The 27,301-nt window shown below is 45.1% G+C and overlaps 2 protein-coding genes across 2 annotated transcripts in view; both read left to right on the top strand.

The window, feature by feature from the left end:
* Positions 1-7,623, top strand: part of KIF1B (kinesin family member 1B) — a 147,900-nt gene extending 140,277 nt beyond the window's left edge. Inside the window, exons 44-47 of the mRNA XM_077837050.1 lie at positions 160-309; positions 838-1,030; positions 1,793-1,911; positions 2,742-7,623. Coding sequence (XP_077693176.1) covers positions 160-309; positions 838-1,030; positions 1,793-1,911; positions 2,742-2,784 — 505 coding nt within the window. The 3' untranslated portion in view covers positions 2,785-7,623. The remainder of the gene's footprint in view (positions 1-159; positions 310-837; positions 1,031-1,792; positions 1,912-2,741) is intronic.
* A 1,763-nt stretch (positions 7,624-9,386) lies between these two features.
* Positions 9,387-26,210, top strand: PGD (phosphogluconate dehydrogenase). Its single transcript, XM_077837051.1, has 13 exons — positions 9,387-9,474; positions 11,705-11,780; positions 12,225-12,404; positions 12,921-12,986; positions 15,620-15,738; positions 17,086-17,155; positions 17,690-17,824; positions 18,603-18,792; positions 21,716-21,846; positions 22,926-23,059; positions 23,446-23,545; positions 25,289-25,411; positions 25,925-26,210. Exons 1-13 carry the CDS (start codon positions 9,467-9,469, stop codon positions 26,042-26,044), a joined length of 1,452 nt encoding a protein of 483 aa, XP_077693177.1. The 5' UTR covers positions 9,387-9,466; the 3' UTR covers positions 26,045-26,210.
* The last annotated feature ends 1,091 nt before the right edge of the window (positions 26,211-27,301 follow it).

Raw genomic sequence — 27,301 nt, 5'->3', positions numbered from 1 at the left:
TATGGCATATAGTCACTCTGAAACTGGTGGCTCAGGCTCATTGCAGAACAGAAGAGCATCTTATGGGAGAAGACAGGCTTCAGAAATGCTTTCAGTTCTGCCGTCACAACCAGTTGCTTTGTAGTGATTACTTTTCTCCCCCTTCATTTTTTTTCAAAGGACTCCAGAAGCAAATTCCCGTGCCTCCAGCCCCTGCCCAGAGCTGGAACAATTCCAGCTGGTTCCAACAGTGGAAACCTCCTTCCTGGCCAGAGCTGGAAAGAATGAATTCCTGAACCTTGTTCCAGATATTGAGGAAATCAGACCTGGGTAAGTCAATTGCTGCGGTGTCAGAATTTCCTGTGCTCTCTAAAGCAGGGGCTTTCTCAGGTTTCCAGTAGTCCTGCCTCATCTGAGGAAGATGAACACAATAGCTACCAAGATTTCTGCTGGCAGTACTAAAGCAGCAGCCTGCAAGAGACACTCAGAGGCTAGTAGCAGGGTAGGGGAGAGTTGTTGATCTGTCTTCCATAGTGCTCAATCCTGCAAACACTTCATGCACAGAACTAGTTCTGCTACAGAATCTGACCTGTTTTATCTATGTTACTGCAGCATAGCTGTCTGTGCATCACTTGTCCCGTGTGCACAGCTAGGTGTCCTTTTGGAATGGGAGATGGGGTTAAGCTTTCCTCTGAAGAAATTGACATTGGCTGGGATGGAAGACAGGACTATAGACCCACTGGTCTGTTCTTATAGCCTTATTGCCATTTCACTCTGTTACTGGGCCATCCTAGCAGGGGCTAATTCACTTCATACTTTCTTGGATAAATATATTTTCTCCATTGTCTGTTTCTTCAGCTCTGTGGTCTCAAAGAAGGGGTACCTCCACTTCAAGGAGCCACTCTCCAGCTCCTGGGCCAAGCACTTTGTGATAGTCCGCCGTCCATACGTCTTTATTTACAACAGTGACAAAGACCCTGTGGAGAGGGGGATCATAAACCTGTCCACAGCTCAGGTGGAGTACAGCGAGGATCAGCAGGCAATGGTGAAGGTCAGTCTAAGTGCCTGGAAACTGAAGTCCTCTGTTTATTCACAGAACAGGGGCAGAATGCTGATGCAAGCTTGCCCCATGCTGCCCTGCTAATCTGACTGATCTCTGGTCTGGAGTAACCACTTCTAGGATTTAGTGAGATCAGGCTCAGTGGTAGTTCAGCCATTGACGCCTCTGCTGAGGCTGCCAACAAGGTTCCCAGTTAGTGCAGTGGTGGTTTTTGTGATGTGCATGCAAACCCACAGGGAGCTGGACTGAGACTATTGGTCCACTATCAGTCACCATCAGTCTGGGAAGGATTCAGATTGAGAGGGTTATGGCTGTCCCCTTTACCAGTCCCCTGATTCCTCTAGTCCCTCACATATGCATTATATGACTACAGCAAACTGATTGACTTCAATAGCTTTATTTGCATTATTGTAGCACCTAGGAGTCCACATAATGGGCCCCTTGTGTTCGGTGCAGTGTACACAGAACATAAAAAGATTGTTCCCGCCCCAAAGATTTTACCAAAGGATCCGGGTCCACGAGTAGTGTGTGAAATATGCTCTTGTTAATAGCTTTGGGGCTGAAGAATATACTGGACACATCTAATGCGTCCTGGAGGAAAGAAAAGTATGTCGGTTGTCTGAATGTCTCCTAGGAAACTACTGCTGGGACCGGCACATTCCAGTAGCAATGAAGGAGTGTTAACCCCATGTGTAACTAATCTCTGCATCTACAGGCTTGGTTACTTGAGAACTGTCTGTTTAAATATTTCAGACCCCCAATACCTTTGCTGTGTGCACAAAGCACCGTGGGGTCCTGCTCCAGGCCATCAACGACAAAGATATGAACGACTGGTTATACGCCTTCAACCCTCTTCTTGCTGGCACAATACGGTAAGAGGCAGCTGTGTCTGAGTGAGCAGACACTGCAGAGCAGAGATGTGGTTAGTGTAATGTGGGCAGGCAGCCTGTCACATTGGTTAGCAGATTTGCTCTGAGGGGATGGGGGAGCTGATTCCAGTGAGCACTCAGTCTACTGGTGTGGAAAAAAAGCCAGCCCTAAAGCCTAAAAAGTGCAGTGGATGCTATCTGTTCACCAGCTTCTTACCAGACAAATCACATTTAAATATATGCAGCATGCTGTGTGCGATGTAGATATGAAGAGCTTAAAATGGCCTTTGGCCTCCTGGACTTTCTCCCTTTTTACAAATATATTAGACTTTTCACTGCCTAGCTGCTGGTAGGTCTGGGCTGCTTCTCTGTTTGGCCAGGTTGTAGGGTGACACTGAAGAACTCTCCCTCCTCCTTCCCCTTGCTGGCTTTCTCCCAAGAGTTCCTGCATTCTAGCCCACACCAAAAGTGCCATCTTGTCAGCTGGGCTACGGAGGTTCCTGGCTCTCCCTGGAAGGCACAGTAACACAGTACTGCTAGATAAAACTCAGTCTTCATTTTACTAATAAGTTCATTGAAAACCCAACTGTGTTATCGGCATAGAGAGAGGAGCTCTTAAACTACAGTTCCTACTGATCCCATCTCCCTCACAAGGACACTGGGGCAGCAAGTACAGCATCCGAGTTATCACTGTTACATATTTTCCTTTGTAAAAAAATGCAAAATAAGCGTAGATCAAATAACATCAAGATGTGGCAAAAAAGAAGGTTGAAGAATGAGGCTCAGGAGGTAATGCCAAGCTAGCTAATCCTTTTTCCTTTTGTTTTGTGCAGGTCAAAACTGGCCCGAAGACGCACAGGCCTGCTGAAGTACTGAGTCCATGTGTCATTCTCATCTGTTCTAACTCGCCTTCTGATAGATAAAGTGTTACCTCTCATTTCTTTGTGTAATTCTTGATGGTTTCTCTTGTATGTAATCCTGTGGCTTAACTTCCCTTCCCTCCCCATCTCCTTCAGCACTTTTTCTAGCTATTCTAACCCTACCCCTTTTTCTTTTCATCTGTGTTGAGAATCCTGTTAGTAGCATGTGGCCAAAACAAAAGGAAAAAACAAAAAAAGGATCCAGTGAATATTGCACGACTTTAAAAAGAAGTTACTTATTTTTTTGTTTTTTCCTTAAGACTATTGGTTTCCCATTCCAACTGACTCTTTGATGTCTGTACCACTGTCCTTGTTGTTATCTGTCTGAAATGCTTTAGGTTTTTCTTTCTTTTATGACTTTGCGGTAACCACAATGCTGCCCTCAGGACAAGATTCTTAGGCTAGGGAAAAATGGTTCCTTCTAAGCGTCTAAACGTGGCGTTACCCAGCGAGAAGCTGCCGCTGCTCTTGAGGCTTCCTTAGTCTTGCCTGTCATTTAACCCCCTGTGAGAGCTGACACATAAGATAAGTTAACCCATCCAGGTTGGACTTGAATCTCAGACCCCAGATATCCCGGAATTTGAGTTAATTCTGGAAATGGAGGTGGTGTTAGTGTTCAGCAGGTCAGAGCAAGGTCTGCTGCTGTCGAGACTGAGGGGAGGAGAACAGGAGCAGACCCTGAGTGATGTAGCAGCGGGCTGGAAGAAACTGCCCCATGGGCTCTTGCCATAGGGGTCTAGATTAGCACTGTTTATTTATAAAGTTCCCCAAAACCTGAGCAGAGCAGGTGGAGTTTGCGGTAACTCTGTGCAGGCAATGTGGCCGTGTCCCTCCTGATAGAGAGAGGAGGTTGTCACTGAAGCATTGGGTGAAAATCCTGAAATTCGAAGGGCTCAGCCTTTTCTTTGAGGTGATGCTAATGAAGGGAAGTGGAAAAATCCCTGTGTGGTAGTTCTCTGGAGCATATGCAGGAATTAACCAGAAGGCTGGGGAGATGCTTCCCTTTTCTCTCTACCTTTCTTTGGTCTCGAGAGTTATTGTATCAGTGACTTTTCCCTTCCCTGTCTGATTAGCTTTAAAACAGAAACGAGCGTGACCTGAAAAGCTACTCTGAAAAATGCATCTGGCATATACTCTTGGAGTACCTCTGAAATGGGGGCCTCCCTGCTCCCACCTTGTGCATCATACCCTCCTTTCTTCAATTCGAACGATATCCAATCTGATGATGGGAAAATATCTTCTCTCCACTGTCTCCTTTTAAAACCTAGTGCTTGCAGCCCTCTCCAGCCACTGAATGCGCCAGGATGGGAGGGAGCTTTGGCTTCTCTTTGGAAAAAAGATCACATCGCTGCTTGTATCACCACCACCTTCTCCTCCTCCTCCTCTTCTTCTTCAGCTGCCTCCAACCCTTCCCCCTAAATCGTGTGGGCAGGAAGATAGTCCCTTCTGAAGAGAGACCAAGCAGACTCCTATTCCTGATCACCAATGTGTAACAAGTGCCTGTTGTAAGATCCCCCTGGACAGCAGCAGCAGCTATTGCTAATTTGATATAAGGTCTCTTAGACAAACCTTGACCCCCTGCCCCTTCAGGCCTTCCACCAAAGACACAGGAAGCTTCCTTTCTCTGGGAGGTGAATTTCCAGTTTAGGTTTCTTGGTCACTGCAGGGGAGTTATTTTTAGCATCCATCAAAACCCCTTCATTATACTTCAGGGGCTCACTCTGGGGAGTGGAATGCCGGGGGGAGGGGTGGGGTCAGGATGTACAGACCTCTCATTAAGTTTATAGCTCTTGGGAGTGGCAAAGGGGGTTTATTTCACTATCCTAGGCACATGCAAGAAAAAGTCCTCAGATCACTCCACCTCAGGAAGGTAGTTTTCATTTAGATCACTCCTTGTCACCTAATCATGCCGCCCACTTGAGTTTCTGTGGCCAGAAGCATGAGGGGTTCTCAATAGAGCAACTTTATTTCAGCTTCATGCACTGCTTTGCTTCTGCCGCAAAGCGTAATGCATAGTGGGACCTCCTAAAAGCTTAGTTAAAAACGGAGCAGGAAGATGAAGTCTGATGCTTGCTAGGACATATCTTTATACCTTACATGATGGTAATCAAGCTAAGCTGTGAGCCACCTCTTCTCCTGCAGTCCCCTAACTCCTTCCAGAACAGGAATCTGCAATGGGGGAGTGTTATAAGGATCCAAGAGCATCACACAGAAAGCATTTGTTTGCGTTTGTTTGTTTGTAGCATTTTGTTCTTTAATTGTGTGACCCTAACACAGTGAGAATGTTCTTTGTTATGTAACAGACACAATATGCACTTCCAGTGTGTGCACAAACCAAGACTGCTAGAGCAGGAAGAGGCTCCCTGTGCTGGAGTTAAGCAGATTTCAAGACTGTTCTAAGAATGAACTAGAGGTTAATTTTAAGCACTAAGTCACTGCTGCTGCTGCCACCATCGGTAACGAAGGTGGTTCCTGTCTGAGAAGGGGAGGGATGGTGTTGATTAGATGGTGGTATTATGTGACGCACTGAGAACATTTTTTTTTTATTTTTTTTTAACTAGAACAAAACTAGTTAGCAAAGTCTTTGCTTTGGATAGGCCAGAAGCTGGAAAATTAGCTAAATTGTATTTATAAATATAGGTATTATATATAAACATGATTAAGGAACCCTCCTTAGGAAACAGGAGGTGGCAGATGGGTATCTTATTACCGCAGAACTGGAAATGTTACAAATGTGTTGCATAAATTTCACCCTCCTATATTTGAGAACTGCAGGCAGCTTCTGGTGGCCTGATCTGTATGTGGAACAAAGGTCACTGGAAGTGTAAAATTCTATTTTTAAGTTTCTACATTTCTTAAAGCCCCATAATCTGTAGAGAGTTCAGAGGAGGCAGTACCACCTTTCCAGTCTGATGTAAGAGAGATGTTGAATCTCCTAGAGTCTCTCACTGGTAATGGAGCTCTGCTCTGGAATGGCAGTGTTCCTTGGTCCTTAAAGTAGGAAGTAGAAAAATATTTTTTTTAATTAATTTTAATTCATATTTTTGTACAGGCTTCCTGTTCTACCCCAAAGAGTTTAACATGGAAAAAATACAAGGGGGCAGGGAAAACTGTCGCCCCTCCTGAAGTTTAAAAATCCAACTGAGCTGGTGTGTTGGTTTAGCTGCATGCAGGCTGCCCTGGAGTCAGCCAGCTCTTGGGACTTGCTGCTGGAAAGTGGGCACCATGCCATGGGCCAGCCAACCTTTTGAGCATGGACACTGATCCTAAAGGATGTCCCTTGGAAAAAGTTAAGATTGCAGGCACACCTCTAGTTTGGGTTTTTAATTTAATCAATTAATTGAAGGGAAGAAATTACCCAAAGGCCCATGAAAATATGACACTATTGTGTAAGTTCCACAAGCCATTTTATTTTAAAAAGAATTGATACTGTATTTTAGAGATGCACTTTAAGTTTTTAAAACAAAATCCTTTATCCTGGGATGCAGAAGAGAAGGGAGAGGATTTCCAAACCATTGGGAAGGTTTGTCATGCCCCTGTCGAAAATCTTTGACTGCTTGGTGAGGTGTTTCAAAGCAAAGACTTTACTTTCTGCTGCTTGTTATCTAATTTACAGGGATATTTAATTTTTTATGTAATGTATTGTATATTTATACATCTCTAATTGCACATTAGATAAGGAAGAGAGCATTATCCTGGGTATAGAACCCGCTGGTACTCTGCAATTAATATTGCCTATGCATCACTCTGGTACTTACGCTGCATCAGTTTGTGTTAGTTGTATTGTTCTGGATTTTTTTCTCTTTTGTTAAAGATGCAGTTGTTTACCTGCTACTTAAAAGAAGGATACTAATGCTGCTGCTCTTGGAAGGTTTGCAGAATGTATTTAAATGGGACTCTAACTTGTGTGTGTTGCATCTCTCCGTTGTAGCTAATTACCCCATATGTGGTCTGAACTGTACTGTACGTAGCAGGAATGTATTAATTTTGTGCTTCCTTGTTAAACAGAAACATCAGCTGTTCGAGAACAGAAATGAGAGTTTTGTTCAGAAGGCCATTTATGAGTTCTAAGTATTGGAGGCCTAAAAACAGTTTAACACTAAACAGATTACTTAACCTTGTGTCAATATTAGTTTTAAATTTGCTTCAATCAGTGAGAGAAGCTGTGCACTCCAACTTGTGGGTCTGGAGGGTTATAGGACCTCCTATTTTTAATGTTGCCAAATTAGTGGCCTGACCTGAGGTATTGAGCTACCCCTACCTCCTGTTGAAACCAAGGGTTGGGAACTGGGGAAGTTATGGATGCTTAGCACTTCTCAGGATGAGGCCTTAATTTTCACTTTGCTTGTTCAGAGCACATTCTCCATGTGCAGTCTGTTAATGTTCTTGACTTTGGACATTAGAAATGCTGTTGCACTGAAATACCTATTTTTTTAACTAATGTTTCCATCTCCCTATTCAAGTCCTCCACACATGGTAGACACTATAGCATAAGTAGCCTTCTTGAACAAATCTCTTTGCAAACTGATCTCATCCCAGCAAAGGAGTGCATCAGCAACACTGTACATTATTAATTTGATTTTCATTCTCATGTTTTATTTTGTAAATATATCTGATGTTTGGAGCTTGAGTATACAAAATGTAAATATAGTTCATGTATTTGTACTAATTCTGATCCATTTGCTGTATAGGCTTAGGTGTGCAATGCAGATATCTAACTGTGTATGGTAACCTTGCACCACAGAACTGTTAGTGAACGAGGTGAAACAATAAAGGTACAACCAGTGCATTAGCAGGCATTGTGTGCGCTGCTTTCTTCACTTACTATTTTTTACCATTAGTTTCTTGGCTTGATCCCTGAGAGCTGTTGAACTCTGATCTGAACAAGCTCATTCAGAGAGTACAGACATTCCTCTCTGCCTAATTCTGGGTGTTTGTCAGAGACCCTTCTCCAGCTTTTCTATCACCATTCCCCTCAAACACAATCAACTGGCAGTTCTAATTATTCAGTCACTTTCACTGTAAAAGCTGCTAACTATAGTAGGCCTGGTGGTGGTTGTCACAGGTGACTAGGAGCTCCTTAAACAGAGGCCACTAAATTTGACCCTGAGGTTACTAGCTGTATCAAACATGACTGCGCTACATGGACTTCCCCACAGGTCAAACTCCCAAGGCCCTGTCCGAGTAGGTGTAAAACCTTTCAAAAATTCTGACTGTTCAAAACTGCAGTGAGGTCCTTAAAATATTTCAGCTCCTGAAGTCCCACAAGTAGAGTTGCCAGGCATCCAGTTTTTGAGCGGAATGCCCTGTCGAAAAGGGACCCTGGCAGCTCTGGTCAGCACCATTGACCGGGCCGTTAAAGGTCCGGTCAGTGGTGCAGCGGGGCTAAGGTAGGCTCCTTACCTGCCCTGGCTCTGAGCAGCACCTTGGAAGCGGCCGACATATCTGCTCCCTAAGCACAGGGGTGATCAGGGAAGCTCTGCATGCTGCCCCCACAGGCAGGGCTGGGTCCGCAGCTCCTATTGGTGGGCACCACGTGGAGCTGCCTGGGCACACCTCCACTTAGAGCCTGGACATGCCGGCCGCTTCCTTTGGAGCAGCATGGAACCAGGGCAGGCAGGGAGCCTGCCTTACCTCAGGCAGCTCCCGGTCCATGGTGGAGCAGGGCTAAGTGCTGCCTGGCCAGAGCCCACACCCCAAGCCCCCTACCCAGGTTGGAGCCCCCTCCTGCACGTTTAACTTGCTCCTAAACCCCCTGTCCCAGGCTGGAACTCCCCTACATCTGAACTCCCCTACATCCAAACTCCCATTCAGAGCTCACACCCCCTCCTGCACCCCTACCCCAGACCTAAGCCCCTTCCTGCACTCTAAACCCCACAGCCCTGAGTCCCTGCCCACACCCTTCACTAGTGCCTGCACCCCAGCCCTGAGCCCTCTCCTACACTTCAAACCCCTTGGCCCTCAACCCTACGTTCCCACATGCACCACAAACCCCTCCTCACCAGCTGCATTCCCCTACACCCCATACCTCAAGTCCCAGCCGTGTCCCCTCCCATGCCCTTAGCTCCTTATTTCTAGCTCTACCCTGGAGCCTGCACCCCAACCCTGAGCCTACTCCCACACCCCAACCCCTTGCCCAGTGAAAATGAGTGAGGGGTGGGGAAAAGCCCGTGATAGAAGTGGGAGGCTGGAGGGAGGGATCTCAGAAGGGGGGGGGGGGGCAAAGGTGTTAGGGTTTGTGCAATTAGAAAGATGGCAACCCTCTGGATTTAGCATTGATACCCACAGCCACGCTCTGGGGCTAGGCTGTGCCTCATTTTGCATGAGGGAGACCTGCCCAGCAGCCTGGACTCCCTGGCTACTGCCTGCCACCCCCCTTGCTGCAAGGCCTTGCAGGCGGACCCCACCCCTCTAAAGGACGATGAGATCGGCGCTCGGCTGGGCCCGTCTGAGCCATCAGCTCACAGATGGGGCGGAACTAGGCGAGGACGTGCCCCTAAATCCCGCCCTCCCGAGAGGCGGAAGCGGCCTTGGGCCAATGGGAGCGGAGCTGGGCGAGTACAGCTGGCCCGGCCGCGCCGCCGCTTGCCCAGTCCTCTACCGGCCCAGCGAGGGGAGTCGCCGCCGCCGCCGCCGCCATGGCACAGTGAGTCCCGCGGGCGGTCCCAGGCCTGGCGCTGGAGCCGCCTGCCACCCAGGCGGGCGGGGGCGCTCGGTCCGGGGCAGTGCGTGGCCTTGACCTGAAGCGCGCTGGGCTGGCTGGGACCCGCGGCGGCGAGGCCCCGGCCCCTGGGAATGACCAGGCGGGCCGAGTACGAGGATGCCGTCCGTGCACGGTTGTTTTCCTGGCTGGCTCAGAAGTGGGGAACCGGATGGTTGAAGTTGGGGGGGGGTTGGGAGGTGCGTGTGCAGGAGGTTAGACCAGGTTAGTGGTTTTCAACTGTTTCGTTTGCAGACCCCTAAAAAACTCCAAACGGAGGTGCGGACCCCTTTGGGGTTGGACACAGTCGCAGACCCCCAGGGGTCCATGGATCACAGGTTGAAAACCACTGGACTAGGGGATCACAGACGGTCCCTTCTGGTCTTAAAGCCTGTGAGTCAGGGTTTTTTTCTTGGGGCTGAGAGGAGGCTCTCCCGTCTGCCCCGCACCCCCAGGAGACTGGAAACACCTTGCTCAAACTTTGACCCGAGCCTTCCGGGGCTCATTTTGCCCATCCCACGGTGATGCCCAGGGACTACTGACATGGGCCACTCTCGGATAGGATTGAGGGGGTTGACAGTGAAGAGTTCTGCTTAGCACTCTCAGATGAGAAGGCATCAGAATTTGATGAGAGCTGGATTGTTGCCTTCAGTGACTTCCTTAATGGCCCTCAAGCTGCATGCTAAAGCAATAGTCAGTTACTAATTCAGTTTGTCATCCTGCTGCATATGCAAATAGAGTCAGAAAATATGCGGATGCTTTGAAGCCTCTGGCTGAAATTCTCGTCAATTATTTCACTTTTCTTTTTTCTTATTGACTTAATAAGTTGAGAAACATTACTCACCAGAAAAGTGTTGCCAAATATATTGTCCTATTGATAACTCCTACTGGAAATTGTCAGGTTACAGATGGACTTGTACAGGGCAAAGGAATTCAAGAGCATGAACAGAAGGGGAAAAGACAGGTTGTGAATGTGCTGGGGCAATACACTTTCCTGTCTGACCTGTTAGGTATTTCAGGGTCCTGAGCTTGGAGACAAATGTCCTCCCTCGTTGATCTTTCTCTAGAATATACAGTACAGCCTTTAATTATCTGCCTCAGGGGTCGGGGGCAGGATGACTCCCAAAATAAATGGATAATCAGGTGAACCATCAAGCTGATGTGGAAGAGAGAAGATTCCTGGCAGAGTGAAGAGGGGACAGGGCAGACATTATTCATATAAAGACTTCTACACAGAAGTCTCTCTTTGCATAAGGTAGCTCATCTCTTCCTTGCGGAGCTTGGGGAAGTTGGTGGCCCTGGTAGTTCCTCCCAACTTCTTTCTGCAGTGTCCTGTGCAGTAAACCATAGGACGTTGGGAAGAGAGGACATGATAACCAAGTGGCTCCATGAGCTGGATTTCTGCCAGTTGAAGTGGACTGCTTTGTCAGAGGCCTGAGGCAAAATTCAGGTGCTGCTGGGCGTGGAGCCCTGACCTTGTGAAAATGACATCGCTGGTATTGATTGCCCTGTCATCCTGAAACAGCCCCTTATGTCCCCATTAGCTCTCTTTAAATCAGTCTCCAGCACTACTTCATTCCCTCCTCCACCCCTGCTGGGGCAGTGATACCAGCCTTGGAGCGCCGCCTTGGCACCTGTTGAAGATGCAGCAAAGTACAGAAATGCAAAGTGATGTCCAGATGTTGTGTCTGACACAGTGTCGTTGGTTGGGGCTGCACTGCCACAGTGTGAGCACTTCAGAGCTGTGTTGGGGTATTGTGCTGCTCACTCTGACTCCATTTGGCACAGTATCACCTCTTGCTCCTCCTTTCACCTCCCCTCTAGTTGCTGGTGGGGTATTTTCCTTCTCTCTTCCTTCTAGGGCTTGTTTGCCTTGATAGTTGGGACGGGATCCTGGCAGCTCAAGATCACTTGGTATGCACTGTGGAGAGCTCTGCTGTGTTCACCTCTCTACTGTCTCTGCCTGAGACCAGAATCTGTTAATCATGTGGGCTCACACTGTTTATATAGAGTCCTCTATAGCGCATGTAAGATCAGGGAGCATATATGTACGATCTCACCAGCACAGGTTCACTGAACAGTTCAGACCAAAATAGCCTGGTAGATCATGAAAGGATCATTGTTAATGACAGTTGGAATCTTTCTGATATTGGTGTGTTGTTGTTCTACTTTTCAGAGCTGACATTGCTTTGATTGGACTGGCTGTAATGGGTCAGAACCTGGTTTTAAACATGAATGACCATGGCTTTGTGGTGAGTGAAGGAATTTGGGGAATTATATGTCATTTCCAAGGGCTGAATCCCTAGTGTCCAAGAGCAGCAGGTGGGCATTTTAATTTGTGTGGGAGGTGGTGTATGTGAACAGTGTCCTGAGTTCAGATTCTTTCCCTTTTATCACAGCCTTTGTTGCTGCTCAAAAAGGAAGGGATTGGAGAAAAGGGCTGTACTCATCTGTGTCTAGCCAGGAATTGTGATCACATGTGGATTTGTTAGACATCAATTCATCCTTTGGGGGTTGCAATTGCACTTGGAACATCCTGTTAGCGATTGAACCTAATGGAAAGACATACAGAAAAGCTGCAAGAGTATCACTGACATGTGGATTCTTGGAGGGCGGAAGCAGGAGAGAAGTGTATAATGCTGGAGCTAGCTGACTGTTGATTGATATGGACAACATCACGTTTTTTGCTTTCCCAGGTTTGTGCGTTTAACAGGACGGTGTCCAAAGTGGATGCCTTTCTGGCCAATGAGGCCAAGGGAACCAAAGTGATTGGGGCTCACAGTCTACAGGAGATGGTCTCCAAGCTGAAAAAGCCACGTCGGATCATCTTGCTGGTGAAAGCTGGAAGTGCAGTGGATGACTTCATCAAAAGTCTGGTGAGGATAGTTTCCTTCCTAGCTGCTACTGGCCCCTTGTTCTTTGCTGCCGCCATGCCAGGTCCACCTTCCCATTGTTGCAGAGACAATCTCACAGGCTGCTAACTTGGCATTGCTTAAAGTCACTTGCATATGAGAACTCGTGGGGATTAAAATCAGTTAGAAGACTGCCTTAAAATAAAGGTTTGGTTGTTAGAACTTTACAGACACTAATTACGCCCAAGTAGATAAGGTGATGTCTCTGCTTTATAGATGGGGAAAACACACACACACAACCCTCCCCTTGTTTTAGCCTTTGGATTCTGTTGTTGAGGAGCCCAGTCCAGTGATGAGCCCTTAATAAATCTGGCCCCTAAAAGGAGGATTGCTTGTGATTAAGGCAATACCATCCGGAACAGGTTCTGATGAGTTCACTCTGACCTTTCGGGGATCTCAGCTGCAGGTCAGTTCTAAGTTTTTCCTATATGGACCAAATAATAATGCTGATTGATTTTATTTTTTCTTTTCTGGTTGCAGGTGCCATTGCTGGAAGCTGGAGACATCATAATTGATGGAGGGAATTCAGAGTACAGGGACACCACGGTAAGCTTAATGCTGCCTTCTAGACCCCTTCCTCTTGGTGAATGGGCTGAGAATGCCCTGACAGTGTTTCTTTCCTCCCAGAAATGGGTGAACCAGAACTGCTGTATACATGGATGTCTTTTAGTCTCCTCTTTGGGGGGAACCACACCAAATTCTGTCTGCAGTGGAGCCCCCTTACTGACAAACCTGTTAAAGAACTATGTTAGAGTTGCTAGATCCTTATTGTAGGAGCAGACCTGTGACAGGTGTATGTTTGTGTCCAGAAATATTGCAATAAAAACACTGGCCTCATTAGAATAAAGCCCCTTTGAAAATGCATCTGTTCTAATCTCTGGAAGCCAGGATGCTTATAGCAGAACTATTGCCTGAGAGGAACACGAGGTCATAGAATATATGCTAATGGGCAATATTGGTGTCATTCCACTGACCATGTATCCCATGAGCATGGAAATGGTACAGGAATAATTCACTTGGATAAAACTGCCGTGTGCCAAGAGATGGTTTTTTTTTCATAGATTCATAGATACTAAGGTCAGAAGGGACCATTATGATCATCTAGTCTGACCTTCTGCACAACGCAGGCCACAGAATCTCACCCACTCACTCCTGCGAAAAATCTCACCTATGTCTGAGCTATTGAAGTCCTCAAATCGTGGTTTAAAGACTTCAATGAGCAGAGAGTCCTCCAGCAGGTGACCCGTGCCCCGTGCTACAGAGGAAGGCGAAAAACCTCCAGGGCCTCTTCCAATCTGCCCTGGAGGAAAATTCCTTCCCAACCCCAGATATGGCGATCAGCTAAACCCTGAGCATATGGGCAAGATTCACCAGCTGGATACTACAGAAAATTCTTTCCTGGGTAACTCGGATCCCACCCCATCTAACATCCTATCACAGGCCATTAGGCCTATTTACCATGAATATTTAAAGATTAATTCATTACCAAAATCATGTTATCCCATCATACCATCTCCTCCATAAACTTATTGAGTTTAATCTTAAAGCCAGATAGATCTTTTGCCCCCACTGCTTCCCTTGGAAGGCTATTCCAAAACTTCACTCCTCTGATGGTTAGAAACCTTCATCTAATTTCAAGTCTAAACTTCCTAGTGGCCAGTTTATAGCCATTTGTTCTTGTGTCCACATTGGTACTGAGCTTAAATAATTCCTCTCCCTCTCCGGTATTTATCCCTCTGATATATTTATAGAGAGCAATCATATCTCCCCTCAACCTTCTTTTAGTTAGGCTAAACAAGCCAAGCTCCTTGAGTCTCCTTTCATAAGACAAGTTTTCCATTCCTCGGATCATCCTAGTAGCCCTTCTCTGTACCTGTTCCAGTTTGAATTCATCCTTCTTAAACATGGGAGACCTGAACTGCACACAGTATTCCAGGTGAGGTCTCACCAGTGCCTTGTATAAAGGTACTAAAACCTCCTTATCCCTACTGGAAATACCTCTCCTGATGCATCCCAAGACTGCATTAGCTTTTTTCACGGCGATATCACATTGGGAGCTCATTGTCATCCTATGATCAACCAATACTCCAAGGTCCTTCTCCTCCTCTGTTACTTCTAATTGATGCATCCCCAGCTTATAACTACAATTCTTGTTATTAATCCCTAAATGCATAACCTTACACTTCTCACTATTAAATTTCATCCTATTACTATTACTCCAGTTTACAAGGTCATCCAGATCCCCCTGTATGATATCCTGCTCCTTCTCTAAATTGGCAATACCTCCCAGCTTTGTATCATCCGCAAACTTTATTAACACACTCCCACTTTTGGTGCCGAGGTCAGTAATAAAAAGATTAAATAAGATTGGTCCCCAAACTGATCCTTGAGGAACTCCACTGGTAACCTCCCTCCAGCCTGACAGTTCACCTTTCAGTAGGACCCGTTGTAGTCTCCCCTTTAACCAATTCCTTATCCACCTTTCAATGTTCATATTGATCCCCATCTTTTCCAATTTAATTAATAATTCCCCATGTGGCACGGTATCAAACGCCTTACTGAAATCTAGGTAAATTAGATGCACTGCGTTTTCTTTGTCTAAAAAATCTGTTACTTTCTCAAAGAAGGAGATCATGTTGGTTTGGCACTATCCACCTTTTGTAAAACCATGTTGTATTTTGTCCCATTTATCATTGACTTCAATGTCCTTAACTACTTTCTCCTTCAAAATTTTTTCTAAGACCTTGCATACTACAGATGTTAAACTAACAGGCCTGTAGTTACCCGGATCACTTTTTTTCCCTTTCTTAAAAATAGGAACTGTGTTAGCAATTCTCCAATCATACGGTACAACTCCTGAGTTTACAGATTCATTAAAAATTCTTGCTAATGGGCTTGCAATTTCGGGCTTATCTTCTCTTTGCAAGGACCCATGTCAGTGGGGGAGCAAGGGGAAGTTTCCTAATGTTCAAAGTGCAGCCTATGTGTATGTTCCTCTTTGATTCCATATATTGCCACGACCAAAGCAGAACTGAAAAAACTATTTTTGGGCCCAGATGGTGCCATCTCTGTCTTGGCTCTATCCTGACCCCATGAGTGTTTGAAGTAAAATGCAGGATTCCCCCTCCTCTGTTTCAGAAAAGCTTTTGTTGAATACTGTTTCTCTCTCTCCCATTCAGAGACGCTGTAAAGAACTCCAGGAAAAGGGCATCTTGTTCGTAGGAAGCGGTGTTAGTGGGGGAGAGGAGGGTGCCAGGTACGGACCCTCACTCATGCCAGGAGGAGACAAAGAGGCTTGGTAAGTATCAGCCCTCCCATTCCCACCAGCTCCTCTTGTAGACTGGTCACGTAGTAACAAAGTCGTCTCTGGATGTTGGGAGCAGAGGGTACTGGTGAGGGTGGGATGTGTCTATATCAAGAGAAAATTGATGTTTCCTGGGGGCTCAGGACTTCTCAGCCCAGCTGAGGTCACAGGCAGTCTTGGCTGTTCATGGCAGTCCAGGCTTACCCAGTTTTCTTCTCAGTAGTGTGCAGGTGGAGGTACCAACTTTTCAGGGGAGAGGAGAACGGGGAACCTGACCAGATATACCAGAGACCTTTATTTGACTCTTTCGGGACTCCGTTCCAGCTGAGAAATTGCTAGTTATAACATGGGCAGCAACAGGAGCTGCTGCAGTGACTCATAGCTCAAAGGAGGCTTAGTTTGCTCTTCAGTGTCTCTGAACTGTTAATAGGATGCATGAATTCTTGCACACAAACATGGCTCTCGATCCAGCTCCTTCTCCCACCCCCATGTCCCTGGAAGGGACGGTGCAACAATGACCGTGGTGATTTTTTTCCTGTGTGTCTGGAGAGAGATTTTTTTCTGGGCCTATTCTTGGCTCAAGGAAAAGACAGCTTTAGAAACTGAAAAGTCCTGTCGCTTCACACCAGCTTTACCTCTCAGATCAGCTTGTTCCAACTTGATGGTGCCAAGTTGGCAACTACAAGAGTAATCTCTGCTTTTCTTTTCATCTTAAACACGTGGATAAAGGCTGCTTGTTTCTTCCATCCCCACCTAGAATTCTATCCTCCTCTCTTCCTGCACCCCGTTCTATGTTCATGCTCCTCTCAGGTGGCTCCTTTCGCCCACTCCTTACTCAGTGTTCTTTTATACCATATCATCTGCTTGGCACAACCTCCCAGTTAACATTCATTAAGCCTCCTCCTTCTCCCCTTCCAAATCAGCTAAGACTGATGATGTGGTTAATATGTAGGGCTGCAAGCCAGAGAATCTGGGTTCTGTTCAGGCTCTTCCACTGACTCACTATATGACCTTGGGCGTGACATTTAATCTTTCTCTGCCTCAGCTTCCCCATCTGAAAAATGGAGGGGATAATAGTTGTCACCTTTGTGAAGTGCATTGACGGCCTCCTCTACAAGCTGTTGTATAAATGCACAGCTTGTGTGGTTTGCTATTTCCTGCATAGAGTGGCTAATCCTTGAGGCATTTTGCCTTTATCTTGGTTTTGATGGAGATGTCTGGTAGCCAAGTCCTCTCTCCCCATTTGGCCTGGGGGTGAGTTACAGTGGCAGTACGACATCGATAAATTTTCTCTTGTAATGTTTGTGTCCAGCTGCTGAGTTATATCATTCCTCTCCATAGGCCTCACATCAAGAAGATATTTCAAAGCATCGCTGCTAAAGTGAACACTGGGGAACCCTGTTGTGACTGGGCAAGTACTGACCGACATTGATAGACCTTGGAATATGATTAGATCCATCGCTTGGTTGTTTAGGCCACTGAAATCTCTGTGTGCGTGCGCGTGTCACAAATGCTACAAATGTATTCTTTAACAAAGCAGGGCTGCTTTTTGCATTGATCCTTCAGTCTGCTGCACCCAGTACAGAATTTCTGTTCTGTGGTACTTCACCCTTCCCATGCTCTCTGTCCACATGGACCCATGTCCACAGCAGTGAAGCCACCATCACAGATATTTCCCTTTTTAACAGTCTCAGCAGAGACCAAGGAAGGACTTGGTTGTAAAGAATGAACTCCCCTCTCATCCCAGGTGGGGCACATTGCTGGGGCAATGTGAGGGAAGCTGCTATGCAGTGTCTACACACAAACAGCGGTTTGGTGTGTCCAGGGTGCCTTTCCCCAGTACTAAACTCACAAAGCCGTACTAAGCAAAGGGAAACTATGGGCAGGTATTTAGTAGCGGTGGCAGCAGTGTGTCTGAAGGCATCCTGTGATGTCTCTTTGGCAGGTAGGAGAAGAAGGTGCTGGGCACTTTGTGAAGATGGTGCACAATGGGATTGAATATGGAGACATGCAGCTGATCTGTGAGGCCTACCACCTGATGAAGGATGTACTGGGAATGGAACATGATGAGATGGCAACGGTGAGCCGCAGCCCGCCCCCTTCTCCCCCCCCATCTATTTCACCTCTGCCCTGAGACCTAGCAGGTGACTGCTCTGCTTTGAAGGCAGTTAGTTATATCATTCCTCTCCATAGGCCATGTGTTCCATGGAGCACAGCTAATGTCTGTAGTAGAATCCTCTATCAAATCATCTGCTAGGGCCAGTGGGGAAATGTGCATGGGCACCAACTGAGGTAGGTCCTAAACCTTGAACACTTTTAGACCATTGCCTCAGATCTTTCATTCCCCATGTGCCTCCTGCCCTGGGAAAGAATCTGTCCTGGTCGGATCTGAAGTGTTTCCACTTATTGCTCCCTTGTTCCTTGACTTGGGCTGAAGAAGCTAATGAACCTCTTCCATATGAGCCAATAATGTAGGTCACAGAGATCCCTTAAAGCAGGATAGGATTCAATAGTGTGGATAGATAATCCTTATAGAGACCTGATTAATCTTGGGATGAGCCATAAATAGTCAAAGTGCCAAGAGTATGGTGTCATGGAATGAGGCGTTTCCACTCCCCATATGGCTCTTGTAGTATCAGGCCAGAATCTGTCTGTATGTTTCTGTTTGGAGATGGCTGCTTTGCAGCTCCATGCACCTACGGTACCTCTGACATGGGGACATGCTAGTTCCTCTTCTGAGCTGTTGAGAAGATGCCTGGCAAATGGGCTAAGATCGTCAGTGGGTTTGAAGGGGTGCCAGTAATTTGAGCTCGGGTAAGTATCCCTCTTGGAATCCCATTGTTGGTTTCTCCATCAAGGTGTTCGGAGAATGGAATAAGACAGAGCTGGACTCTTTCCTGATTGAAATCACAGCCAACATCCTCAAGTTCAGGGACTCTGATGGCAAACACCTGCTCCCAAAGATCAAGGACAGCGCAGGTCAAAAAGGCACTGGGAAGTGGACAGCCATCTCAGCCCTGGAATATGGAGTTCCTGTCACGCTCATCGGTAACTGACTTGTCAATCTGACTGATATCACTGTCTCTTGTTCTACCGGTCTAACAGCATGTTAGCCATGGAACGCTTCGCAGTAGAGGGGATAAGCCCATGATGAAGGTGCTTCTGTCTCTGTTATCCCTGGTCTAACAGTTAAGGCCCTTTTGCCCTTTGACAGTACTGCTCCCTGCTTTTTGCTTATCTTCTATGGGAATTCTCCCTAATCATCTGTCCCACTTGTACAGTCAACACCTCTTTGCCCCCATCATGGTATTTGGTAGTTCCTTAGCTGGTGGTGACCCAATGCCAGACCAAGACGCGAGAGAGGGTTTTTAATATTTACTACTCTAGTTTGGTTCAGCCCTGTTCTCAGTAATCTATCCTCCCCTGGTGCCCGATGCTGAGTCAAATCACAGCCTTGAAAATGTGTGGAATAAGAAACTCCTATTTCTGCTATAGTTTTATAAGAACTTGCATCTTCCTGAAGATGTAGGAATTATTTTTCCACCATCCCTGTACCTTTCTCGTCCCCCATTTCCATGTGATAGTTTTAGCAGAGCTCGAGTGACACAGTGTCGATCTGACTAGATAGGGACACTTAGGCCTTATCCGCACTATGGCTTGAACAGCACTAACCCCCCCCAGCTGTCTTTGAAAATGGATTTTGAGCATTTATCTGTAAGAAGCATAGTTGCCATCTATGTTCCAACATGATGGTTGTTTGCATGGTTTTTCTATGCAATGTGAACAGATTTTTTTTTAAACTGCTTTGGTTAGCTTATGGTCTGACCCAAAGCCCATTGAAGTCAGTGGGAATCTTTTCATTGACTTCAGTAGGCTTTGGGTCAGGCCCCTAAAGTGTGCCTGAAAAGTAGCCACCCACATAATTACCCACCTACCACTGATTGTTGTCTCTAGCATAGTTTCTGAACACAGCTGTGAAATTACAGGTGTGTTAGGGGTAGACACCCAAAAACTATGTTACAGATGTGTTTAAATTCATGGTACAAGCTCTAGTGTGGACTTTAACTTCGGGAAGTTCCATCTGTTGTCAGAGTTTGCTTTATTTTTCCTGCTCTTTTTCCCACCTCTTCTCTCCCCTGTAGTTTTGCTAAGCCCCCTTGTTTTAGAAGATAAATTGTATTGATCACTCCCTCTGTGGCCAGCTGAATCCAGTTTATTGGAGAAGCTTGGCTGCACTGCAACAAAAAACATTTTTACAAAGTAGGGCTGAGGCTGCCATTTGCTGAATAATTTAAATATTATACCAGAGCTTTAAATCTCTCAGAGCTTTGTTTACTTTTAAATTGTTGTGTCCTCCATTTGGTTGGTAAAGTTGCTTGGGCTCCTTCTTTTGCAAGGATCAAGGGTGGAGGCATTTCCCAAGTATAATTCTGTGCTGCAGAAGTGGCTTGTGGAGTTAGTGCCTCACAACCCCTGTGCAAATACTGGAAATTCTTAGTGCAGTTGCTACATCTTTCTCCTTGCATCAGGGTGACTTGCAACTTCCTCCCTGCAATAGCAGAGTCATGCTCCCTCCACAATAAAGCAGAAGGAAATGGGTTGGGCAAGAATGAAAAGGAGTGGTTTGTTCTGATTATGATAAAGTATAATGACCTATGACAGGGAAGTCCTGTGCAAACCTATGACTCATTCACAGGTGTATGAAAGAAAGACTTTTTAATAACCGGAGATTCATTGTAAAGGAAGAAGGAAAGTCTTGTATGCTTTCATATTTCTGTCAGTCCCCTGAAAGGTGACCTCAAATGCTAAAAAGTAAAGGAAACTGTTTAAATTCCCAGTTCTTTCCCTGAATATCTGTACAGTCTTAAATTAAAATGAATACACTTTAAAATAACATATCTGTGAGTTAGTTTTGCCTTTACTTATCTGCCAGGACAAGAATTCAGGGTTTTGGCTTCCATGCAAGAGTTGATGATATTGCTTGCTTCTACAGCTCTCCAAGGAATGCAGCTCCCTACCTTGCTTAGTGATGTGTACAAATCTTGCATGGGCCCCTGACTGCCAGAACTAAGATCTTAACAGATAAAAATTTTCACTTCCCCTATGAAGTCGATTTATTTGTAATGTTTGTCTGCAGCATTTTTGTGTGTGCTGAGGATTTCCTAGAAAGCATCTCCAATTAATGTGCATCATACTTGGTATTTGTGTAAATGCTTCTCAGCTTCAAAGCACTGTGCAAGTATTTATTTAGTTTCCTAAGCCCACCTCTCCCTAAGATATACTGTGATACAAAATTGTCTGTATTTTATGGATGAAGGAAACAGAGACCAAAAGATTGAAGTTCCTTTCACAAATAAGGAAACATTGATTATTTCTGTCCAGGACTCTTGTCATATAGTAGATGCTTTATGTTGTTTTAAGAAGTATGTCAGGCAAAGCAATGCTGCCCAAAAATGCTCTAGCCCAGTGGCTGTGTTTCTGGCTGATATTCTGATAATTCATCCAAAAACCTAAGTAAATGGTTGGAAGCCACCTTTCTTTCGTTAGACTCTCTAGATCTCAGAGTGTGGGCTATTCCTCACTTAATCCCTTTCTCTCCTCCTCCACCCCTCACTTTCTGCTAGTTTTAGATTCTCCCTTCTCCATTTCTGATGATCCTCTATTGAATATGAGTTCTCTGACTAGATTAGATTGTGGAGACTCAGCCCCACACTGTGAGTCAGCTGTCATGGGGTGCTCAATAAAAGGTCCTCTTCCTGTAGACAGAGGAAATTCCCTTTGGTGTGGCCAATGGGAGTCCTCTGTCATTCCTAAACCTGACCTTCCTTGCATGGCAGTGTGGCTTGCTGCTGTCATCCCATCTCTATAAACACCTGTCCCCATGCCTTGGCTCTGCATGCAGTAGGCTAGAAAGGCCTCATTGTTTGGCTTGTGCTTGCTAAATGTCTTCTCTTTCCTTCTCTGAGTAAAGGTGAGGCTGTCTTTGCACGGTGCTTGTCTTCCCTCAAGGATGAGAGGGTACAGGCCAGCAAACGGTTGGATGGGCCCAAAATGACTCAGTTCAGTGGGAACAAGAAGGCATTTCTGGAAGATATTCGGAAGGTGAGTCAGGGCTTCTAGACAGAGCTCTGCATTAGAACTGCGGGGACAAAGTGAGCTTGTATGCTGTGAGTCCGGGACTCTGAATGGGACACGTGTTGGCTGTGCTCTTGTGCTGTCCTTGTTTCCAGCCATTAGAGCCTGCCCTGGACCGCCTCCTGTCATGCCCATTTCTCTCGGTGTGTGCCAACTGAGATGCAATAAAATATGGTTAATGGGGAACTTGTTCATGGACCAGAGAAAGATCCCAGTTGGGATGAAGGGTGATACAGGCACAAGACTGGGAACCAGTTGCTATTCCTAGTCAAGTCACTAACTCAATGTGTGACCTTGGGCAATTCACATCACCTTTCTGTGTCTCCATTTCCCTCTCTGTGCAATGGAGATGGTATTTCACTTTCTGTCCATTAGAGAGGCTACATTTATTAACACTTAGAAAGCACATTGAACTTCTCAGATGGAATGTGCTAGAGAAGTGCCAAAAATTTATTATTGTAGGAAAATCTGCCTGGCAAAAGGCTTGGGGAATAAAAGGAGACAAAGAGACGTATGTGTGTGTTCCTGTGCATGATCCAGATTAAGTGAAGAGTGCTTACTTGCTCTTTTAGCAGTCTCCCTTTCTGTGGTACCCATACAGTCTGGAGAAAACTACTGGAATAGATGCACCAAAAAAAAAGAAAAACAAGCAAAACCATAACCCTGACTAAAACTAAGTAGAATTTGACTGTATCTTTTTCTTCATGTTCGAGTAATAGATGAGGGTAGCACCAACGCAAGAAAATGGTGATATTTTGATGTTAGTTGTCCGAACTGCATAGGGGAGAGATTTAGTACCTCTCAGTACCTATTGACCTGGATCAACTATATTCTTTTGAAGTGTGAGATTGAAAAGGCTTTGACCATCAGAGATAGTAGTTAGGAGCGTTTGGAATTCAGTAAGTGAGTTTCTTACATATAACTAGAGTGTTGCCCCTGAGATGGACCTTGGTGTGACTTGTGTGCTCTGCTTGTGAGTCAGATTCTAAAGTTCTTCTATCAGAGTTTGTGGGCTGCTTCCCTAAATATGATTTGTCTCTCTCTAGGCACTCTATGCCTCCAAGATTATCTCCTACGCTCAAGGCTTCATGCTGCTGAGACAGGCAGCCAAAGAATTTGGCTGGACAATTAACTATGGTGGCATTGCATTGATGTGGAGGGGAGGCTGCATCATCAGAAGGTAAGAGAGCAATTGGGGCAGGGAATGCTGACCAGAGAGCAGTTTGGTTTGCCTTGTGCTGGACTGGCCCACTCAGAGATCTCTGTGGAAGATCTCCTATATTTTATCTGCCAATACTGGGATGCTGCTGCCTATGTCAACACTGGAGCTCATGCAACCTGATATCAAGTTTATATGTTACTCCGCCACTGCTGATCTTTTCATTTTTTCACTTTGTCATTTTCCCCTAGGTGTTGGTGTTTGGAATCTGTTGATTGGCTGAGTTCTGTAAACACTGTGCCTTACTGGCTGCCTGTCAAATCCCAGCCCTTAGCCCTTTGGATTCTAGGCGATTCACAGCTCCCACCACTGATACCTAATTCCAGCTTTGTGTCTGTCCTGTTTAGTGCATTCCTGGGGAAGATCAGAGATGCTTTTGACCGAAACCCCGATCTCCAGAACCTGCTATTGGATGACTTCTTTAAGAAGGCTGTGGAGGACTGTCAGGTGTGTGTCTGAAGAAGGGAGAGCACAAAGGCAACAATTTACCAACAGTACATGCCCCAAAACACCCCTTCTGCAGTGTGGTTAGGTCCAAGAAGAGAGAGGGCAGAGAAAAACGTCTCTAAAATATCTTTTATATAACACCCTTAATCCCAAAGAGCTTTAAAGTAATCCTAAAGCGCTTCGGGATTGCATGTGTGTGTGTGAATACAATGTATGCATCTAGGAATCACTCATCCACCATTGAAATGCAGCATCTCCATGGTGGAACATGCCAGCTGTTTAGCACTACTACTGTGTACAGCGAAGAACAGGAAGTGAAACATAATCATAACCAGTTGAAACTGCACCATCGTAACCGTGGTGAGGCAAAATGTAATTATCCAAATTAGAATTTGGTCTGGACACCAAAGTTAACACCCACACTTTTGTAAAAATACCCACATGAAGTCAAGACCTTTCATTTCCATCTCATCAGAAAGATGGAGGTATTACGTCTAAATAAAGGAAAAAAGGGAGAGAGTTTGACTGTAATGGGTAAAGTACTACCCTATAATTTTGGCATCCAAATGAATCGAGAGCTGAACGGAACTCTTCCTAGACTATAGGATTTGGAGGTGATGATGTACTGCAAGGGTAACTCTTCCTAGACTTGCCATAGTGTCAAATGTAACACACACCTCCTTGAGTGTCACAGAGTATTAATATGATCTCCCCAGAAGTAATATACAGGCAAACAAATGTTCAGTTCTTTGCCCTTAATTCACATTAATTCATCCTCAGCTACCATGACTCATCAGTTTCTAAAATGTAATTTACTGACATCCATTCAACCAGTTGCTCATCCTGGCAGTTCTATTAGTAGCAACCATAAACTCTTAAGTTTGCCACTCCATTTTCATGTGAAATCATCAGACAGGAGTGCAGTAGTTTGGAAGAACTGTGGTCCTAGAAACTATTATTTTTTTCTTCTTTCTTTTGTCTAACAAGGTGAAACCTCATTCTCATCACTGACCATGCCTTTTGCCTTGGAAGGGGCCTGCTGTGCAGAGTTTGGATTACAATTTTGTAGCTAAAAAATTCTGCTGTTAGTGTATGCAGTAGCATAGTATCAGCAATGTACTAGGCTCTCAATTCACTAGACCTAGGACCGTCCAAATAAAGTGTTCTGATCTGGGCAGGAGACAAGTCCAGTTAGAACTATAAACAGTGTCTGTATGGCCAATTGAGTCATTTTATTATGACTTAATTCCATTCACTAAAGCTGAGTATCCTATGCATGTTACTAAATCAGATTTAACTTTCAGACAAAAGATTGTCCACATACCGTTCTGAAGCGATGTACTAGTCTCTTATGTCCTTCGGGAGTCATTGTGCTCTTTTTCATTAGGATTACTGAAAACGCCTTATTTGCTCAGTGTTCTGCTTATTATATTCTTCTCTTTGGAATTTGTTCTCCCTGCATATGTAAAAGAGCAGAGTTCCTGCCTGAGTTTTAGGTCTGATTGTGTATACAGTATAGGGTACTGCTTTTACTGTGTGTGTCTTGTTTAATTCTGTCTTGCTGGGCAGCACTCTGGACTGCTTTTGTTTATGAATACTGATTGGAAAATCTGCTCACTTGATCCAGGGTAGTGATTGCCAGTAGGAACATGCCATTAGACTAGAGAACAGTAACCTCTGCTGTAGTCCTGAATGCTGCTGGCTAAGTAGTCTGTTTCCTTCTTTCTCTTTATTCTCCATCAGGACTCCTGGCGACGTGTGATCAGCACTGGAGTCCAGATTGGCATCCCTATGCCCTGCTTCACTACGGCACTTTCCTTTTATGATGGGTATAGGCATGAGATGCTGCCAGCTAACCTGATTCAGGTAAGCACCCAAGACGCCACATTGAGACCTGTGAGGCTGAAATTTAAGCCCAAGGAAGAAAAAAACCAAAACAGCACATCAGTGTGTGAAGGATCACCTGCCAAAAGCCTTTCTTCCATATTGCCACCTCTTCTATGCGTTATTCCTGGGTTCAGACCCTATAATCTTAAATTACCTCACACTTCGATAGCAATAAAACGTTGTGCAGTCAGGTTACTTCTCTCCTTCCCCCCACCCCTTATCCTGCTTGTGTTCTCCAGTCTGAATCTGCTTTCCTGAAGGTTTTGCTATCGTATAACAGATTACACGTACACATTCTAGACATGTCCACTTTGTAAGATTTGCCCCAAATCTCATATATTTCTTTTAAAATGGGTGTCACTCAGACACCATGGCAATGGACTTGGTTTGAGAACCTAAACAGATACCTACATACAGAGGTGGGATGTAAGGTGCAATATCTCGGTGATGTTGGTATTTGATTGTGGTGTTCCTGTGTGTTTCATCATCTAGGCACAGCGTGATTACTTTGGTGCTCATACCTATGAACTGTTATCGAAACCAGGGGAATTCATCCATACTAACTGGACAGGTCATGGAGGAAATGTGTCCTCTTCATCCTACAATGCCTAGTGGAAATATTTCATCTGGAAGCCAAGATACTGTAGATCTGAGACATTCCTCTTGATGGCAACACTTTGCTTATACTGCATTTGGCTAGAGTTTGTCTGGGTACTTTTATAATAACTTGTATGTATGTGTCTTATAAGAAAGGCAAATAAACTCACTTATAAATGTATTGTGGGGTGTTTTCTTCTCTTCCTGCTTTCCCCTCTCTCAAGTCAGATGGCCAGAAACACATATTGGTTCATGGAACACATTTAATTCCCCATTCATATTTTGTATTCTTATTGTTCACAAGCCTTAAGAGCTTCACTAACCACATAGATAAAGAACAACTGAAATGCAGCCACCTCATAAGTAGAGGGTGGTAAACCATGAATGCAAAGCAACACTGCACAATGGTGAAGGGAGGTAATTAAAGTGCTATGAAATTTTTAATGTCCATTCAGAACAGGCAAGATCTTGGCTCTAAAGGTCTTATTTTAAAGCACTCACTCTTTCTCTGACTTGACCATCTCAAGCTCCATATATCTTCCTTGGAAAGATAAAGGGCTGAGTTGATCTAGGACAGATTCAAACCAGCGGTTCCAAGGATTCTAAATATTTCAAGACTGATACTAAAGTCACTAAGCCATCACCTCTGGCTTTAGCTCCTCTGCTATGCTGGAGGTTTAAGATAATGCTTTTTCACAATTTGGTTTTTAAAATGATCATATTAATGTGCAAAGCTTGCCTCTCCCTGTTCGCTTCTCACTGCTACATATTCTTCAAACCCATATCCGTAAGACTCCTGAGAACTCAACAGAACTGAGCCTGCAGGCTGTTGGTGGTGCTCAGTTCATGTCATCACGACCCTTTCTTCACTCTAAACCCTGCTAAGTGTCAAGCTTTGTGCAGGTTTCAGAGTAACAGCCGTGTTAGTCTGTCTTCGCAAAAAGAAAAGGAGTACTTCTGGCACCTTAGAGACTAACCAATTTATTTGAGCATGAGCTTTCAAATAAATTGGTTAGTCTCTAAGGTGCCAGAAGTACTCCTTTTCTTTTTGCGAAGCTTTGTGCAGAGTTCTTACAGGCATACCTTGCCCTTGTTGGTTATTTATGTTAATGGCTTTCAGACAAAGGCAACTATCAATTAACTGTCACTATGACTATCAAAAGATTAGTGTCAAGTGAAAGCATCCTCTTGGGAATAGCAGTCTGCATTTTAAGTTTGAAGAAGTCAATTGTACAAAACAAGATCTTGCCAGATGAGTTGCAGGAAGTGGCA

Source organism: Eretmochelys imbricata, chromosome 18 (genome assembly GCF_965152235.1).
Source record: "Eretmochelys imbricata isolate rEreImb1 chromosome 18, rEreImb1.hap1, whole genome shotgun sequence".
Lineage (NCBI taxonomy): Eukaryota > Metazoa > Chordata > Testudines > Cheloniidae > Eretmochelys > Eretmochelys imbricata.
Note: the sequence above shows the minus strand (reverse complement) of the source record. Positions and strands in the feature narration are given on the sequence as shown.